General features: G+C 46.1%; 2 protein-coding genes across 2 annotated transcripts in view; one reads left to right on the top strand and one right to left on the bottom strand.

Annotated features, from left to right (window-relative positions):
• Window positions 1–1,241: 1,241 nt before the first annotated feature.
• LOC102418838 (leukocyte immunoglobulin-like receptor subfamily A member 6) lies at window positions 1,242–5,072 on the bottom strand. The gene is made up of 6 exons (XM_006105403.2): window positions 4,850–5,072; window positions 4,288–4,572; window positions 3,750–4,049; window positions 2,941–3,225; window positions 2,389–2,688; window positions 1,242–1,426 (listed from the first exon to the last, which is right to left on the bottom strand). Exons 1-6 carry the CDS (start codon window positions 5,070–5,072, stop codon window positions 1,242–1,244), a joined length of 1,578 nt encoding a protein of 525 aa, XP_006105465.2.
• Window positions 5,073–19,016: 13,944 nt separating this feature from the next.
• The window catches only part of LOC102418526 (NACHT, LRR and PYD domains-containing protein 2-like), a 10,347-nt gene continuing 9,644 nt past the window's right edge, over window positions 19,017–19,719 (top strand). The window contains 2 exon segments of the mRNA XM_014447568.1: window positions 19,017–19,416; window positions 19,419–19,719. Of these exon segments, the coding sequence (XP_014303054.1) occupies window positions 19,017–19,416; window positions 19,419–19,719 (701 nt within the window).

Raw genomic sequence — 19,719 nt, 5'->3', positions numbered from 1 at the left:
TTGCTTATCATAATATTCAAGGTCCAATCATGTTGTTACAAATGGCAGTTTTTAATCTGTTCTCATGGTTGAGAAGTATACAATGCAATATGTAGATCATGTATCATAAAATTGTTCATTTGAAACCTATATAATTTTATTAACTAACTAGAGGCCCAGTGCAGGAATTTGTGCACTGGTGGGATCCTTGGCCTGGCCGGCAATCAGGGCCCATTGGGGTGATCTTGCCCAGTCTTGGATCAGGGCTTATGGGGGCTGGCCGGCCGGGGAAGGACTGTGTGAGGTTGGCTCCAGGGCATTTTCAGACTGTCTCTCCCAGTCCTTATTGGCTGGGCCCCAGCAGCAAGCTAACTTCTTGTCACAGCGTCTGCCCCTCTGTTGGTCAGTGTGTATCATAGTGATTAGTTGAGTGGTCGACCGAACAGTTGACCAATCAGTCGGACACTTAGCATATTATGCTTTTATTATATAGGATGGCACCCCAATAAATTTCATGAAAAATAGCATAGATCCTTGTTTTGTACAGCTGCATAGTATTCCATAGTGTAAATGTACCACAGCTTTTGTATCGACACATCTGCTGATGGGCACTTGGGCTGTTTCCAGATATTAGCTATTGTAAATAACACTGTTATGAACATAGGGTGCATATATTTTGTCTGGTTGGTATTTTGGGCTTCTTAGGATATATTCCTAGGAGTGGGATCACTGGGTCAAATGGAAGTTCCATTTTTAATTTTTCATGGTGAGTGAACTAAGCCAGTCAAAGAAAGACAAGTACCACTGATCTCACTCATAGGTAGAATCTAATGAACAAAATAAACTGATGAACAAAATAGATCCAGAGAGATAGAAGCATGAGTCTCAGACAAAGGGAGTTGGGGGTCGGGAAGAACTTATCTGCACATATTCTAAAACTATGGACACAGGTTATAATTCAGTGATGTCCTGGGTGGGGGCATGGGTGCAGGTTGGAGGGGGTCCATGGGAAAAGAAAGGAACATCTGTAATATTTCCAACAATAAAAGATAAGTTACAAAAAAAGCCATGCAGGCCAGTGGGCACATTTTAGGCATTTTCTCTTCTGACCTACAAGAGACCTATTAGTACTGCATTAATTCACTGTGATGTTGGGACAAGGAGACAGCTTCTGCAGGGACGGACACACCCCATCATCTGGTAGACAACACAGCCAGCGCCTGGTTTCCTCCGGTCACCCGCCCCTCAGGTCAACACTGTCCTTAGATGCCATAAGTATCCTCGGTGTTTGTCATGACGCTCAGGTAAGGATCTGATCTGAGTCTATAGAAGGACCTCTTGTGGCTGTAGCAGGCCTCCGCCACCAGGACCACCAGGACCAAGAGAACCAGGCTAGCCAGGCTCAGCCGGACTTGGTTCACACGGGACACACTCCAACCAGCAGGTCCTGAGAGAGAAAGGGCAGAGGTCACAGAGGAGGAGCCCAAGCCCATCGCAGGAAGGTGTCCTCCACCTGAGCTCATGTGTCCAGTCTCCTGGATCTGGGAGGTCGCTGCCCAGCCACCTTCTGCATAAGCAATATCTGCCTTCTTTCCTGTTGTCATTATGAGCCCTGTGGTGATTGCATTAAGGAATTCTGGGGTTATGAAAGGCAGGGGTGGGAACTGGGTGGGGAGCTTTAAGTGTTCTCCATGGGAGCCTTGCCTGGTCCTTTGGGACGCCCCTCTGGAAACCATTGACTCAGCTGATGGGGATGGCCTCCCTGATATTCCTTGTATCTTTAGTCGAAGCTTCTTTCTCCCTATTTCTCTTTGCACCTAATCTTCCTTCATCTTTCTTGCTTTTTCTGCAAAGGCTACCAGTTGGCACTCTCCATCCAGATACCATGCCTGTGTCATTGTCTTGCTTCTCCATTTCCCTTTTCTCTTTCCCACTTCCCCCACCAGGCACCTTACCATTAGCTTCCTCACTGCCAAGCTCCATGGGCCCTTGTTTTACCTCCATAATTTGATTCCTAAGCCCTTTCTTCTAGGACTTACTTCTTCTACCTCTGTAAGTTACCCAATATATGGTCTCCTGACAGTAAAAAAAAAAAAAAGATTACCAGTTTCTCACCATGAGGACGGTGGGGTTCTGTGGGATCAGGATTGTCATCAGCTTCTGAAAATCGGGATGAAATGGGAGTGGTTTCTTTGTCTGTGCTCAGGCTCTGTCTCCCCAGAGTCACAATGATCTACATGCTCTCCCAGCCCCTGGGCATGTGTCAGAGGCCTGCATGGTGGGTGAGTGGTGAGGTCCTCATAGCTTTTGTGGAAGCTGATGGTTTGGACAGGGCTTCCCACCAGTCACTGCTCTAAGTGGACAGTGTCATCTCCTGAATGGGACGTGGGGATGGACCAGCGTCCTTACCTCTGACCACAAGCTGCAATGGTTTGCTGGGGTGAGACCACACATAGGGGTCTTTGGTGAAGGCACCGTAGCATCTGTAGGTCCCTGCCTGTGTGGAGGTGACATGGTCCATGTGGAAGGTGGTCTGCTGTCCATTGTCCTGGGCTGTGGAGCTTTGTCTCTGGGTGAACTGAGGTGCATCTTCTTTGGTGAGGATAAATGCATCAAACTTGATTCTGGAGAAACACTGTAACGCCACATTGTCTCCTGGAGCCACCACCGTGCCACTCATGCTGGAGAGTGAGGGTTTGTCATAAGATCCTGGGAAAGAAAGAAGTTTGCTAATAAAGGGGAAGCCACATTCATGCACTGTCCCTTCTTATTTTAGGGAGTAGATGTGGCTCTGGCTTCTATCCCCTCCATGTCCCGCTCTGAGGGAATGTGTCTCTGCATCATCCCTGATTCCTTCCCAGAGTAGAGGCTTTGCTGTTTCCTGCTCCGTATTTCAGAGCCTGGTTTTCCTGCTTTTCCTGCTGCAAAGAGGTCCCTCCCTGCTGCCTGGATCCCACTCACCCGTCATCACTAGATGCAGGATGTTACTGAGTGGGGACCAGTGTCCTCCACTCTTATAGGAACAGCGGTACAGTCCTGTCCAGTATGGTTTCATCTCTTGGATAGCTGAAGTGTCAGTCTTCCCAGTCACCAGTAATTTCTTTCCATCCGTAGGCTCAGGTTCTTCCACTTTATATATTTTGTACGCTTCAGCGTCTGGAGGCCCTTGGCACAGGATGGTCACTGGTTCATTATATAAAACCATGGATCCAGGCTGAGCTGTGATAACAGGTGGGGAGAGACTTCCTAGAATAAAGGAATACATTTACAGGTGTATCTACTTCTCATGCCACCATCCACTTCCTCCCCTTTTGTAGCCAGGAGTTTAAATGCCAAGATCCTCTTCCCAGCTGTCAAGGGAGCTGATGCCTGGTCAAACCCTACTGAGTCCTTGAACATTAAAAGGATACTCAGCATTCTGAGCCTAAGTGCTCTGGGCTGGATACAACCTTGGAAGGAAACATTGGGTGAGAACGGCTCAGGCTTTTAAAAACTTTTTAAATTTCCAATTACAGTTTACATTCACTATCATTTGGTATTATTTTAGGGTGTACAACCTAGTGGTTACATAATCATATGCTTCAAAGAGTATTTCCCTGGCTATTTCTAGGAGGCCTGCGTGGTGTGTGCAGGTGGGGTGCTTGTGGCTTTTGTGGAAGCAGATGGTGTTGCCAAGGGCTTCCCACCACACTCTTCTCTTTCTTCCATCACTCCCTAAGTGGACAGTGTCATCTCCAGAAGAGGACGTGGGGATGGAGGGCCTTCCTCACCTCTGACCACAAGCTGCAATGGGTCACTGGGGTGAGACCACACATAGGGGTCTTTGGTGAAGGCACCGTAGCATCTGTAGGTCCCTGCCTGTGTGGACATGACATGGTCCATGTGAAAGGTGGTCTGTTGTCCATTGTCTTGGGTTGTGGAGCTTTGTCTCTGGGTGAACTGAGGTGCATCTTCTTTGGTGAGAATAAATGCTTGAAATCTGATTCTGGAGAAACACTGTAACTTCACATTGTCTCCTGAAGCTACCACCGTGCCACTCATGCTGGAGAGTGAGGGTTTGTCAAAAGTTCCTGAGAAAGAAGGAAGTTTGCTTATAAAGGGGAAGCCAGGTCCATGTGCTGTGCTTTCCTGTTCCCCGGGAGCAGATGTGGCTCTGGCTTCTATCCCCTCCATGTCCCGCTCTGAGGGAATGTGTCTCTGCATCATCCCTGATTCCTTCCCAGAGGTAGAGGCTTTGCTGCTTCCTGCTCTGTATCTCTGTATCTGCAAAGAGGTCCCTCCTGGTCCTGCTGCCCCGGTCCCACTCACCTGTCATCACCACATGCAGGGGGTCACTGAGCAGGGACCAGTGCTCTCCACTCTCGTAGGAACAGCGGTATAGTCCTGTCTGGTCTGGTTTCATCTCTTGTATATATAAAGTATCGGTCATCTCAGCCACCAGTAATTTCCTTCTGTCCCTAGACCCAGGTTCTTCCACTTTATATATCTCGTAGGTTTCAGCGTCTGGAGGCCCTTGGCACAGGATGGTCACTGGTTCATTATATAGAACCATGGATCCAGGCTGAGCTGTGATAACAGGTGGTGGGAGACTTCCTAGAGGAAGAGGTAAAAATTTACAGGGGTGGCTGTGTCTCCTGCCACCCTCTACTTCCTCCCTCTACAGCACGATTTTAAGGGTCAGGACCCCTCTCCCAGCCCCAAGAGCGGAAATCAGGCCAAACCCTACCTAGTCCTTGGGAATATTAAAGGGAATACTCACCTTCCTGAACCCAACTGCTCTGGGTTAGATACAACCCTGGAAGGAAACACAGGTGAGCACAGCCCAGCCTTACAGAACCACCCTCCTGCCCGCCCTTCTGTCCAGACTCACCGAGGTAGAGCAGGGTGGGAAGAACCAGGGACATGATCCTGGGTCCTGGCTGGCTGCTGGCCTCAGGAATGCTTGGCAGACTTGTGCGAATGTGACCCCGCCCTCCAGGGAGTGTGGGCGTGGCCCCGCCCCCAAAGGGAAAGCGAAGGCGGGTCCACATCCCTTTTCCCAGTTCCTCTGGGAGGCCTGCAGCCACAGCTGACAGCACGAAGTCATTAACCATCTAAACCTCAAATTGCTGTCAGCGCAGAAGGAGATGTAGGTGTCGTGTTTCTGGGGGGCAGATCCCCAAGGTCCACCGTCTCCTACTGCTGGACTCGCCCCGGTAGTGCCTCGCCCACTGTGGCTGTCTTGTCAAGGGCTCGCTAATAAATGTTGCCACTATAGCTCAAAAACACCCCAAAAACCACGAAAACAAACCAAAATAAAGAAAAAGAAACAAGAAGTCCTGCTGTCAATCTAATCTGATTTGTATATTCTGGGCCCCACTTTAATTTTTTTTCTTTTTCCCGTTTTAAAAAATATTTTATTGATTTTTTACAGAGAGGAAGGGAGAGGGATAGAGAGTTAGAAACATCGATTAGAGAGAAACACCGATCAGCTGACTCCTGCACACCTCCCACTAGGGATGTTCCAACAACCAAGGTACATGCCTTTGACCGGAATCGAACCTGGGACCCTTCAGTCTGCAGGCCGACACTCTATCCACTGAGCCAAACCAGTTAGGGCCCCACTTTAATCTTTTTAAGTAGTGGATGGGGTAAGACAATCAGGATAATGAACAGGAAAGAAATAATTTCTTCTTTTAAATACTCACCCAAAGGCATGTTTTCCCCCATTGATTTTTAGAGAGATTGGAAGGGAGAGACAGAGACGAGAGAAACACTGATGTGAAAGAGACACAAAGGGATTGGTTGCCTCCCTCATGCCCCCGACCAGGCCGGGAGCCTGCAACCGAGGTACTTGCCCTTGACCAGAATCAACCCGGACCCTTTGGTTTGCATGCTGATGTACTATCTACTGAGCCAAACTGGCTAGGGCGCTGTCTCTCTCCCTCTACGTCTCTCTCTCTCCCTCCCCCCTCCTCCCTTACTTCCACTTTGTCTAAAAATCAATGGAAAAATATCCTCCAGTGAGGATTAATAAAATAATTCTTACTGGAGTGTAAGAATGACATTTTCCCCCCAGGGGAGCAGTAAATGCCAGGCCATTCTCTCCCCAGCCTCCGTTCCATGAGATCCATGGCTCAAGGAAGTATAGTGGCATTGAGGTGGAGTTCCCTTTGCCCCTGTTGGTTGCAGGTGGGATGCTGGGCTAGAGCTGCTAGTGACTAATTGCGAGGGTGCAAAGCTCCTGCTGATGACGGAGCAGCAATGAGGCTGTGGCATGTGTGGTCTGTGGTAGGATTGGCAGTGCCCACATCAGACCTGGCCTGTGGGAGTATCAGGGCATCCCTGATCAGGAGTCTCCAGGCTTGTTCACCAGCCCTCAAAATCATCCTGAAGCTCACACTCTAACCTGACTCTCATTTAAAAAAAATCAAGCCCAACCAGCATGGCTCGGTGGTTGAGCTTCGACCCATGAACCAGGAGGTTGAGGTTTGATTCCCAGTTAGGGCACATGCCTGGGTTGTGGGCTCAATGCAGTAGGAGGTGTGCAAGTTTCATCGATGTTGCTATCTCTCTCTTCCTCTCTTTTTAAAATCAATGAAAATAGTAAAATTTAAAACATATCAACATAAATAGCTTCCATTGGTATAATCCAACAACAGAAATTTATGATTGAGATGAAACTGAATTCTTTAGAAAATTTTTTATTCATCAATTTTATTTTGAGAGAGAGAAACATTGATTTGTTGTTCCACTTATATATGCATTCATTGGTTGATTCTTGTGTGTGCCCTGACTGGAAATTGAACCTACAACCTTGACATATCAGGACCAACACTCCAACCAACTGAGCTACAGAGCCAGGGCTAGAAATAACAGAGATGTAATGAGTGGTTGATTCTGGGCCTATAGGAAAGGGAAGAAGTAAGGATGGAGTCCCCCACATGTTTATTTGAGTTACTTACTGAAGTCTGGTACCATAAGCAAGGAAAGAAAAAGCCTGTGTATGTGTGTGTGTGTGTGTGTGTGTGTGTCCACAATCAACGTAGGGTAACATGGTGTAGAGGTTGTAATTGGAGGTGTCTGTGGCTGAAAAGAAGGGGTTTTTTCCAGAATTTAGAAGATAATTGAATGCTCTACTCAGAGGCAGACAGGTCAAAAGTAGTTAGATAGGTTTTCCTGTCTCTGACACTAGGGAAAAATATCCATACCAACCAATCCATCCATCCATCCATCCATCCATCCATCCATCCATCCATCTATCTATCTACTATCTATCTACCCATCTGTCTATTCATCTATTCATCATCCATATGTCCATCATCCTTCCATCCACCCATTTATCATCCATCTATTATCTATCCAACCATCCATCTATTTTCCTTCCTTCCTTTCTTCCTTCCTTCCATCATCTATCCATCTATCCATCTGCTCATCTAACTACTATCTATCTACCCATCTGTCTGTCTATCCATCTATCCATCATCCACCTGTCTATCTATCCATCCACCATCCATCTATTCATTCATCTATTGTCCATCCATCCATCCATCCATCCATCCATCATCCGTCTATTCATCCTTCCATCCATCCATTTATTATCCACCATCTATCCATGATCCTTTATTCCTTCATCAACCATCCACCCATCCACCCATCTATCTAATCTATATCTAATCTATCTCCATCTGCCAGAGCCACAAATGGAGACCTTAAACACAACAATGACTATTTTTGTTAAAGAACCATTTCCAGGCACACTCCTTAACATTTCTTTGCTCTCAAGCTGTTTTGGCTTCAGCTTTTAGGAGCACAGACCACAAGGTTGGATTATTGAGTTCTTAATTCTCACCCGATGATATCCCCCAGGAGTTGGGATTTTCTGCAACTAGAGCAAAATTGTGTAGTTGCAGTGGAGACCCAGTGTCTTGTCATTTAGTATTTTTTAATCTTTAATTTCTTTATTGGTTAAGGTATTACAAATGTGTCCTCATCCCCACATTTACCCCCAACCTCCCCCCCTCATGATCTCATCCCCCTGGTGTCTGTGTCCATTGGTTTGACTTATATATATGCATACAAGTCCTTTGGTTGATCTCTTCCCCTTACCCCCACCCTCCCCTACTTTCCCTCCTGGAATTGACAGTCTGATCACTGTTTCTCCGTCTCTGGATCTGTCCCTGTTCATCAGTCTATGTTGTTCTCTATATTCCACAAATGAGTGAGATCTGACTGGCTTATTTTCACTTAGCATAATGCTCTCCAGTTCCAGTCATTTAGCATTTGGCCTTTTAGAGAAAACCTGCTGATTCCTGACATAGAATGACAGTCACACCAGCAGTAGAGTCTGAGGAGGCACTCAGAAAAAACTTCCTGGAAAGAGTTTTGTGCGTGCATAATTCAATGACTTTTACTGTTTCCCAATTTATGCAATCATTGCCACAATCCAGTTTTAGAACCTTCCACAGCTCTACTAAGATTTCAAATTCCCCTTTACACTTTACCCCATTTCCACCACCAGCCCCAGGCAATCTACTCTGTGTCTCTACAGGGTTGACTTTCTCGGAAATTTCATAGAAATGGAACCACTTAACAGGTGGTGTTTTGCATCTTGGCATAATGTTTTCACCTGTGTTGCAGCATGCATCAGCACCCCATTCCTTTTTTTTTTTTGTTTTGTTAATCCTCACTTGAGGATATTTTTTCCATTGATTTTTAGAGAGAGTGGAAGGGGGGGGGAGAGAGAAAAGAGAGGCCAATGTGAGAGACACACCCACTGGGTCTTGCAACCCAGGTACGTGCCCTTGACCAGGAATCAAACCTGAGAATCAAGTCCAGTGTTTGGGCCAATGCTCTAACCATGGAGCACACCTGTCAGGGCAGCACCTCATTCCTTTTTACTTTTATTGATTGGGATATAATTAACATATTGCATTGTGTAAGTTTAAGGTGCACAATGCGTTGATCTGATACATTTATATATTTCGATATGATTGATTGCCACTACAATGCTAGTTGACACTGCCATCACCTCACATAATTACCATTGTTTTTTGTTTTGTTGGTAGGAACAGTTCATATCTCTTAGCAACTTTCAAATACATCATATCATGCTGTTAACTAAAATGACTATGCTGCCGCCCTAGCTGGTCTGGCTCAGTGGATAGAGCGTTGGCCTATGGACTGAAGGGTCTGGGTTCGATTCCAGTCAAGGGCACATGCCTGGGTTGCGAGCTCCATCCCCAGTAGGGGGTGTGTAGGAGGCAGCCAATCAATGCCGCTCTTTCCATTATTGATGTTTTTACCTCTCTCTCCCTCCCCCTCTCTCTGAAATAAAAAATATATTAAAAAAGATTTAATAAAAAATTTTAAAATGATAAAATTACTATGCTGTTTACTAAATCCTCAGGACTTCATCATCTTAGAAGGGGAAGTTTGTATCATTTGACTTACATCTTCCCATTTCCCCCACCCCCTGGTAATTACCATTCTACTCTTTGTCTCTATGAGTTCAGGTTTTTTATATATATATTTTTTATTGATTTTTTTTACAGAGAGGAAGGGAGAGAGATAGAGAGTTAGAAACATTGATCAGCTGCCTCCTGCACATCTCTTACTGGGGATGTGCCCGCAACCCAGGTACATGCCCTTGACCGGAATCGAACCTGGGACCTTTCAGTCTGCAGGCCGATGCTCTATCCACTGAGCCAAACCGGTTTCGGCACTATGAGTTCAGGTTTTGTAGATTCCACTTATAAGTGAGATCATGCAGTATTTGTCTTTCTCTTACTTATTTCACTTAGCATAATGTCCTCCAGGTTCATCCACAGTGTCACAGATGGCAGAATTTTGGGAGCTTGTTTTGAAGCAGGTGGGTTTGAGGTTGAGGTGGGTTTAATTTCTCCCTCTCCAGGTGACTGTTCTGCTCTCTTCACCTCATTCACCTGCCCCCTTGCAGAGACCGCGGCCTGGCGGGGCTCTGTTTTAACGACACTGGGCGTTCTGTTAAAGTATTTTTGATTGTGGCTTCTTATCAGTTCACCCCGTGCTCTGTTCTGGCCATGTAGTTCCTCTTTTTCATATTTAGTCACCATTTCAGGATCCGTCTGTCACGCCCAAACTCACTGCAACAGAAGTCTGTTGAAGTCCATTCCTTTCCTTGCCACCCATGAATTCTGTGAACTTGAGGGGGATGCCACTCAATATTTCAGTCTCAATTTCTTCACTTGTCAATGTGTGGGGCGGTGTTCAGAGTAGACCTATGGCGGCTGTTGTAGGAGGTCACGGTTCGATTCCCGGTCAAGGGCACATGCCCCGGTTGCGGGCTCATTCCTCAGTAGGGGGCATGCAGGAGGCAGCTGATCAATGATTCTCATCATTGATGTTTCTATCTTCTCTCCCTCTCCCTCCCTCACTGAAATCAATAAAAAATATATATTTTTAAAAGAGTATACAGATCCCTGACTGGTTTGGCTCAGTGGATAGAGCATCAGCCTTGTGTACTGAAGAGTCCTGGGTTTGATTCCGGTCAAGGGCACACACTTTGGTTGCAAGCTAGACCCTCGGCCCTGCAACCACTTAAAAAAAAAAGAGTATACAGACATCATAGGATGATTAAAAGAAATAATGTAATAACTGGCTTATGGTACATATGAGCCCATACATATATATGTAATTATTTTGCCTTCCAGTTGATTTTCTGAACCCTAAACTATGTAGGTCATGAAACAATTGTACGCTTTAATTTATGTATGTGCTGATTTACTAATTTAGTTAGCTGGCTAGTTATTTAGTTAGCTAGCTAACACAGTGGTTCTCAACCTTCTGGCCCTTTAAATACAGTTCCTCATGTTGTGACCCAACCATAAAATTATTTTCATTGCTACTTCATAACTGTCATGTTGCTACTGTTATGAATCATAATGTAAATATCTGTTATGCAGGATGGTCTTAGGCGACCCTCAACAGCTCGAGGCACTGACTCTCATGCCATCCTTTTTCTTTTTAATCCTCACCTGAGTATATTCTCATTAATTTGACAGAGAGATAGAGAGAGAGAGAGAGAGAGAGAGAGAGAAAGAGAGAGAGAAATGTTGATTCTCATATGTGCCCTGACTGGGGTTTGAGCCCCAAACCTTGGTGTATTGGGAAGACACTTTACCCAACTGAGCTACCTGGCCAGGGCCCAATATATGCATTTTATTGAACATAGAATGTGCATGCATTTCAATCTACTTGGTATAATGCTAGGAAGCACCCAATTGCAACCCTGTCAGTGGTTCTCAACCCCTGGCGACATGTGACAATGTTTGGAGACCTTTTTGGTGGTCACACCTGGAGATGCTATTGACACCTCGTGGGTGGGGGCCAGGATGCTGATAAACACCCTACCATAGACAGGACAACCCCCCTCACCCCCACCCTGAAGAATCGTCCACCTGGAGAGGTTGAAAACCCCGCCCTAGATGGTCTAGGAGTGAGATTGAGCATTGGAATCACCCGGGGAGCTTCTGACCAGTTCAATTAGGATCACCCCAAATAGGGCCCAGGTCATTTCAATTGAGTCTCGTTTTCAAGGTGGAGAAGCACCCATTGATGACCACAGTGGGTCTATTTCAATACCATGGGCGGGAAGATCTGCTCCCCGGCCAATCACGGAGCGCGGGCGGGCAGAAGAGCTGCTCTTATTGGGGAGTTCCTTTGCGTGGGACACTCTCAGGCCAGACCTAAGCCTTCGCCTCAGGAGGTGAGTACCAGCTCTTGACCTCTTTCTCTGTCTGTCTTTTAAGTCAATAGCAGTTACTGGTTTAGTCCCTCTGGTTCTATTTTGTTGCTGGCTTTAAAGGGTCGCTGTGAGACTTTTAGAGGGATGTCTTGAGGTCTTCAGGCCGAGCTCTCTTTCACAAGGATGAGAAAACGGGTTGAGAGGGGGGCAGCTCCCCGTGCTTCCATATGCAATTCCCACTCCCCTTCTAAGGTCATTTCTAAGTGTTCCGTTGGGGTATAATTCCATCTCCTAAAATCCACTCGTTTTAAGCGGGCCGTGACTTTTAGTAGACGTACGGAGTCGGGCAACCCCTGCCACAATCTGATTTCAGAATATTTCCGAGGCCACAAAGAGATCTCTCCTGCCCATTTGTGGCGTCCTGCCCCCCCCCCACCCGATCCCCCGTCACTTCGAGTGGGGCACGGCTCTGAGCTTCAGTCTGTATTTATTTTTATTGTTGATACTATTACAGATGTCCTTATGTCCCCCCCACCCCTATTGCCCACTTCCATGGAGCCCCCCACCCCTTTTCCTCTGTCCAGCACCACACTGTCGTCTGTCTCTGGGTTATGCTCATATGCTCTTTAGCTAATCTCTTCACCTTCTTTTATCCAGTCTACCCCTCCACACCCCTTTATCTCTAGTCTCTATTAGTCTTTTCCATGTATCCATGCCTCTGGTTCTATTTTGTCCATCAGTTAATTTTGTTAATTAGATTCCCTATATAAGTGAGATCATGTGATGCTTGTCTTTCTGACTGGCTTATTTCACTTAGCATAATACTCTCCAGGTCCCTCCATGCTGCTGCAAAGGGTAAGAGATCCTTCCTTTCTCACAGCTGCATAGCATTCCATGGTGTAAATGTACCGCAGCTTTTTCATCTACTCGCCTACTGATGGGCACTGGGGCTGTTTTCAGTCTTTCATCTGTAGATTGGGAGGTATCAGAGCTGGGTCCCAAAAGACAGATACAAGCGTCCGAGAAATGCAGGCTTCCGGACAGTGATGTCATGGAATTCATAGGCCCTTCCCCTCCCCTTCCCTCCTCGCCTCCCCCAATGCCTATGGTGACAGTATTCAGGCACTGTTGCTAATGACATGTGGCGTCTGTAACAATTCTGTCCTTCTAGGCTGTAGGACAGCACTTCTTCCCAGCAGGTGCCTTTGTGCCTTTATTTAAATTTTTATTTTTTCTTGGTGTAGCATGACCAACTTTTATTCACTTATTTTTCTATTACAGTTGATACTCAATAATATTTTATATTCATTTCAGGTGCACAGTTTAGTAAGGGCCTTTATTTTAAATTTAAAGAATTTTAAATTGATTTTAGAGAGGGAGGAAGAGAGAGAAAGATTGGTTTGTTCCACTTATTTACACATTCGTTCATTGCTGTTTTTTTTTTAAAAAATATATTTTATTGATTTTTTTTTTTTTTACAGAGACGAAGGGAGAGGGACAGAGAGTCAGAAACATCGATGAGAGAGAAACATTGACCAGCTGCCTCCTGCACACCCCCCACTGGGGATGTGCCCGCAACCAAGGAACATGCCCTTGACCGGAATCAAACCTGGGACCCTTGAGTCCGCAGGCCGACGCTCTATCCACTGAGCCAAACCAGCTAGGGCTCATTGCTGTTTTAAAAAAAAATTTTTTTTTTTATTGATTTCAGAGGGGAAGGGAAAAGGGAGAGACAGAAACATCAATGATGAGAGAATCATTGAGCGGCTGCCTCCTACACACCCCACAGTGGGGATCGAGCCTGCAACCAGGCTTGTGTAATGACTGGAAATCCAACCATGACCTCCTGGTGCATTGGTCGACGCTCAACCACTGAGCAGCACCGGCTGGACCGTTGGTTGCTTCTTGTATGTGCCCTGCCCGGGCTTTGGCCTATGGGGAGGATGCTCTAAGCAGCTGAGCTATGGGGCCAGGGCCCAGGTGCCTTAATTTATATTTCACCAGGAGGATAGGGCCTCGCAGGCTCATTCTGCTCAGCTTCTGCCTGATTATCAGCTCCGGCCTTTATCCTTCCTCATCCAGACCTTTCCCCAGGGAAACGCTAGTCACCTGGCTCCACCACCCACTCCCTGCTTGTTGCTCGTTTTCCAAGGCTCCCTCTCAAGTCTTATCTGCCCACATGGGGCAGTTGGCTGAACCGCCCCTCCCCCGACCCCCAGAGCATGTGGGTGGAAACTGGACTTCAGTGACTTATAACCCATAGGGAGCAGGGTCAACGGGGCTTCCAAAACGTGCACACTCCCTACCTGTTGGTAGGAAACCTTTCTTGCTTCCTCCTCCACCCCCTCCCCATTTCTCCCTCACAGAGCTAAGCCCCACCCCCTGAGTGGTCCGGAGAGCTCACACCTCCTCGCACCACGTGGCTCTGATAGCTAGTGTGGTTTTGCTGCCCTGAGTTCCCTTCCTAGAAGGTGAGCAGATCTCAGTTGATGTTTTGTTTTTTAAAAATATATTTTTTACTGATTTCAGAGAGGAAGGGAGAAGGTGAGAGAGAGAGAGAAACATGCATAATGAGAATCATCAATTGGCTGCCTCCTGCACGCCCCACACTGGGGATCTAGCCCGCAACCCAGGAATGGAACCATGACCTCCTGGTTTATAGGTCCACGTACAACAGCTAAGCCATGCTGGCCGGGCAGTTGGTGTTAATTTCCATCCTGGCCGGTCTCCTTTGAGTCGTGTAGGACCAAGTTATGAGTCAGTTGGCAGAGATCTCCATAGACCCAGAGGGTGACTTTCTGCTCACCTTCCCGCCTGCTTCATACTGCTTTTCTGTGTGTGCGTTCTGTAGGTGCAAGCCTTTCCCCTCCTCATAAAAAATTCTATCAGACCAGCCCTGGCCAGTGTTTCTAAGTGGTTAGAGCGCCAGCTGGCTCATTCAAGGGTTCAATTCCAGTCAAGGGCACATACCTTGGTTGCAGGTTCCATCCCAAACACCAGTCAGGGCACATAGGGGTGGGAGGCGACCAATCTCTCTCTCTCTCTCTCTCTCTCTCTCTCTCTCTCTCTCTCTCTCCCTCTCCTCCCTCCCTTTCCCTTCCACTCTCTAGAAATCAATGGAAAAAATATTCTCAGGTGAGGATTAACTAAATAAATTCCACCAGACCTCATTCTCCCCTCAGGTTGATCTGCTTGTCAAGGAACCCCACCCTTTCCCTCCCACTGTGGGCTCTCACAGACAGACCTGGTTTCTCACTCCCACAATGGGGTTTCTATGAGCAGCTGCTCTCACCTCCAAGTCCTCGCTGCATCCGTGTGTCCCAGCCCACTCACTCTGGTGGCTAACCTCCTAACCTACCACCTTCCCGAAATCACTTCCTTTAGTCGGAACCGGAAAAATGTGGCAGACGTGCTGTGTTCCCCCCACTTTTTTCATTATGTAAAAATACATATTTTATTAGTACAGAACTATAGGTTTACAGTTAATAACAGATAACTTGTTACAGGAGGACATGGAGGCTGGTGGAAATACCAATTTGACTAAATGCAACGTGGATTGGCTCCTGGAACGGAAAAGGGCTTTAGTGGAAAAACCAGTGAAACCTGAAAAAAATGTGGAGTTTGATAAAAAGTAATTTACTCCTGTTGGTTGCTTAGTGTTTTATTTTATTTAACATTTTTAATATATATATTTTTAATATATAATTTATTGATTTTTTTTATAGAGAGGAAGGGAGGAGGATAGAGAATTAGAAATATAGAGAGTTAGAAACATCGATCAGCTGCCTCCTGCACACTCCCTACTGGGTATGTGCCCGCAACCAAGGTACATGCCCTTGACCAGAATCGAACCTGGGACCCTTGAGTCTGCAGGCCGATGCTCTATCCATTGAGCCAAACCGGTTAGGGCTTATTTAACATTTTTAATTGTTGACACTAAAGCAGATGTTCCCCATTCCCCCCATTGCCCCACCCCAGGCCTTCCCCACCCTATTGTCTGTGTCCCTGGGTTATGCATATGTGTATATAAATTCTTAATTTAATCTCTTGCCACCCCCACCCCCATCCTCCTCCCTCTGAGATCTGTCAGTCTGTTCCATGTATCCATGCCTCTGGTTCTATTTTGTTCATTAGACTCCAACTATAAGTGAGATCATGTGACATTTGTCTTTCTCTGCCTGGTTTATTTCACTCAGCATAACGCTCTCCCAGGCTCCCTTTTAAGTTTCTGCCTCACAAAACCAAATGCATGCTGGTCCAAGACAGCATTGCAAAAGGACACTGTCAAGACAAACTCATCCATGATGTGGACACTCAAGCATGGTCTCTGGATTCCGGGGTTGCCCCTGTTTCTATGACTTTTCCATCTGAGGAGATGGAGGTCTTGCTGAGTGTGTGACTTGATGGTTTTTGTTCTGTTTTGACTTTACATTTTAGCATGAGCATTTTTATATTAAATATATTTAATATAAATAGTATTAAATACAATTTTTTTGTTTTTTAAAGAGAGAGAGAAAGAAAAAGGGAGGGGAAAGAAAAAAAAAAAAAGGGCCCAACCAAGGGCTTTTTTTTTCCATTGTGTTTGAAAACTTTTGGCATGTTTTTTTTTCCCCCCCCCCCCCCCCCCCCCGCCACATCTTCTGATTGGATGTAATTTTCCCTCTGTTTTTGCTAAACAGTTGCATTTCATCTTGTGGCACATCCCTACTATTGCCCATTTAATGCCTGAGGATATAAAGATTTTAATTTGTTTTTATTTAATTGGTTGGGGCTGTGTATCAGTGATGGAGAGCAGAGGTTCTTTTTTAAAAAAATTGTTGAGAGTATTACAGATGTCTCATTTTTCCTTCTACTGCTCCCCCCCAATTAAGCTCCCTCCCCACCCCATCCTTCATGACACTATTGTCTGTGTCTATGGGTTATGCATATATGCATATAAATTCTTTGGTTAATCTCTTTGTGTCCATCCACTCCCCCTTCCCTCTGAGATTCATCAGTCTGTTCCATGTTTCCATGCCTCTGGTTCTATTTTGTTCATTAGATTCCACCTATAAGTGAGAACATGTGATATTTGTCTTTCTCTGACTGGCTTATTTTGCTTAGCATATTAATCCCCAGGTCCCTACACATTATCTCAAAGGGTAATAGATCCTTCTTTACAGCTGCATAATATTTCATTGTGTAAATGTACCACAGCTTTTTTATCCACTCATCTACTGATGGGTGCTTGGGCTGTTTCCAGATCTTAGCGATTATAAATAAGGCTGCTATGAACATAGGGATGAATTTATTCTTTTTAGTTGGTGTTTTGGGATTCTTAGGGTATATTCCTAGAAGTGGGATCACTGGGTCAAATGGCAGTTCCATTTTTAATTTTTTGAGGAAACTCCATATTGTTTTCCGCGGTGGCTGCACTAGTTTGCATTCTCACCAGCAGTGAACTAGGGTTCCCTTTTCTCCACATCCTCACCAGCACTTGTTGTTTTTCATTTATTGATGGTAGCCATCCTGACAGGTGTGAGGTGATACCTCACTGTAGTTTTAATTTGCATCTCTCTGATGATTAATGACATTGAACATTTTTTTCATGACTTTTGGCCATTTATACTACTATGTCCTCTTTGGAGAAGTGTCTATTTAGAGCCTTTGCCCATGTTTAAATTGAATTGTCTTCTTTTTGTTGAGTTGTATGAGTTGTGTGTTGGAAATTAACCCCTTATCAGATGTATCATTGGCAAATATGTTCTTTTTAAAAAATATATTTTTACTGATTTTAGATTTTAGAGAGAGAAGCATTGATGAGAGAAAAATACCAACATTGATTGGCTGCCTCCAGCATGGTGCCCCCACTAGGGGATGAAGCCCACAACTCAGGCATGTACCCTGACTTGGCATCCTCTTGGTAGATGGGTCAATTCTCAACCATGAGTCATACTGGCTGGGCAAATTTGTTTTTTTTAAATTAAATTTTTTTTTGATTTTAAAAATATTAAATCTATTGGGGTGACATCGGTTAATAAAATCACATTGGTTACAAATGTACAATCCCATGATACAGCATCTGTATGTGCCATGACCTGCACGGCTGGGTTCAGGATCTGAAGGAGGGGCCGACGTACAAATGAAAATACTAGACACAAATATGAATTAAGGGGTGGGGGCCAGGTGGAGCCTCTTTCTTGAAGAGGCAGACTGAGACCTGGGCTTATCTGCTTTTTATTCAGTTTTAGATACACATCTTGCCCTCAGTAAAGCACGGCAAACAGGTAGCAGACAGACCGTCTCTAAGGTCAGTAAAGATCAGTAAGGTTCAGTAAACATTTACTTGGAGGCTATCAGGTCAGGAAATTGCTTCGAGCCACCACTATCTCAGCACAAACAATCTGCGCTCAGCGTCAGCCCTGCTAATGCTCAAGGTCCATCGGCCTTCTGTGTTCCTTGGTGCATTTTCATGATAGTATTGGCAAGTGGTGGCTTCCCGCATGTATGTAGCATAGTGTGTTATTCAGTTTCATTTTTGTTCTTTTTAAATGACAGTTTGCATCCAACGTGATGTTGTATTGGTTTCATTTGTACAGCATAGTGGCTAGACAATCATGTACTTTACAAAGTGTTCCTTCCCCTGATATTTCCAGTCCCCACCTGGCCCCATTCATAGTTATTACAATATTATTGACTATATTCCCTGTGCTGTACTTTACATCCCTGTGACTATTCTGTAACTCCCAATCTGTACTTCTCAATCCCTTCACCTGGGGGTGGGTGGGGAATCATAGTGTAAGGTATATAAATGTGGAATGGATATGTTGCTCCTTGAAACGGATAGAACCAATGTAAGAGTGTATACCAATGATAGTTTAAAAAAAGACAGAGGATGATGGCCCTGGCTGGGTGGCTCAGTTGGTTGAGCATCATCCTGGACACCGAAAGGTTGCAGGTTCAATTCTCAGTCAGGGCACATGCCCTGGTTGCGGGTTCGATCCCCAGTGTGGGGCGTGCAGGAGGCAGCTAATCCATGATTCTCATAATTTGTTTCTATTCTCTCTCTCCCTCTTCCTTCCTCTCTGAAATTATATATATATATATATATATATATATATATATATATATATATATATGATTTAAAAGAGAAGCCAGGTAGGTAAATACTGTCTTAGAGACTGTCTTATACGTTCAATGTTTGGTACAGTACGAGACACTTTATTCCTTCCTGGTATTCCTCATTTCTGGTCCTTTACAAAGTGTATGTTCTGGTTAAGTAGAGTGACTGGCGTGCCAACTTTCCCCCATTGCCCCTCATTCCAGGTGAAAAGGAGAGAGCCCGAGCCACACGATGGAGAAATTCTGCTCTATCTGGAAGCACACATGTTGGGATGGGGTCGGTGATGACTTGCACTACAAAATCATCGGGGGAAGCCAGTTCACATGGCTCTCCAGTTCCAGAACCTCCTCCCAGCGCAGGCTGCTGACCGTGGTGCTGCAGGGCGCCGCGGGCGTGGGGAAAACCACGCTGGCCAAGAAGTGGATGCTGGACTGGGCACAGGACCACCTCCCGGGGACATTCCACTCCGCCTTCTACCTCAGCTGCAAGGAGCTGGGCCGCCAGGGCCCCTGCACTTTCGCGGAGCTCCTGGCTAAGAAGTGCCCAGATGCGCAGGAGGCCGGCCCCCAGGTCCTCGCCCAGGGGCAGAAGATCCTGGTGGTCATCGACGGCTTCAATGAGCTCAGAGTGCCTCGGGGTCCCTCATCCATGACATCTGTGGCAACTGGGAGAAGCCGAAGCCCGTGCCCGTCCTGCTGGGCAGTTTGCTGAAGAGAAAGCTGCTGCCCAAGGCCACGCTGCTGGTCACCACGCGCCCGGAGGCCCTGGGGGAGCTGCGGCTCCTGGTGGACCAGCCGCTGTTCATCGAGGTGGAGGGCTTCCTGGAGGCGGACCGCAGGGGCTACTTCCTGAAGCACTTTGAGCAGCAGGACCAGGCCCTGCGCGCCTTCGAGGGCATGAAGGGCAGCCCGGCGCTGTTCCACATGGGCGCAGC

Source organism: Myotis lucifugus, unplaced genomic scaffold (assembly GCF_000147115.1).
Source record: "Myotis lucifugus unplaced genomic scaffold, Myoluc2.0 scaffold_680, whole genome shotgun sequence".
Taxonomy (NCBI): domain Eukaryota; kingdom Metazoa; phylum Chordata; class Mammalia; order Chiroptera; family Vespertilionidae; genus Myotis; species Myotis lucifugus.
This window is presented reverse-complemented; position numbering and strand designations above follow the sequence as displayed.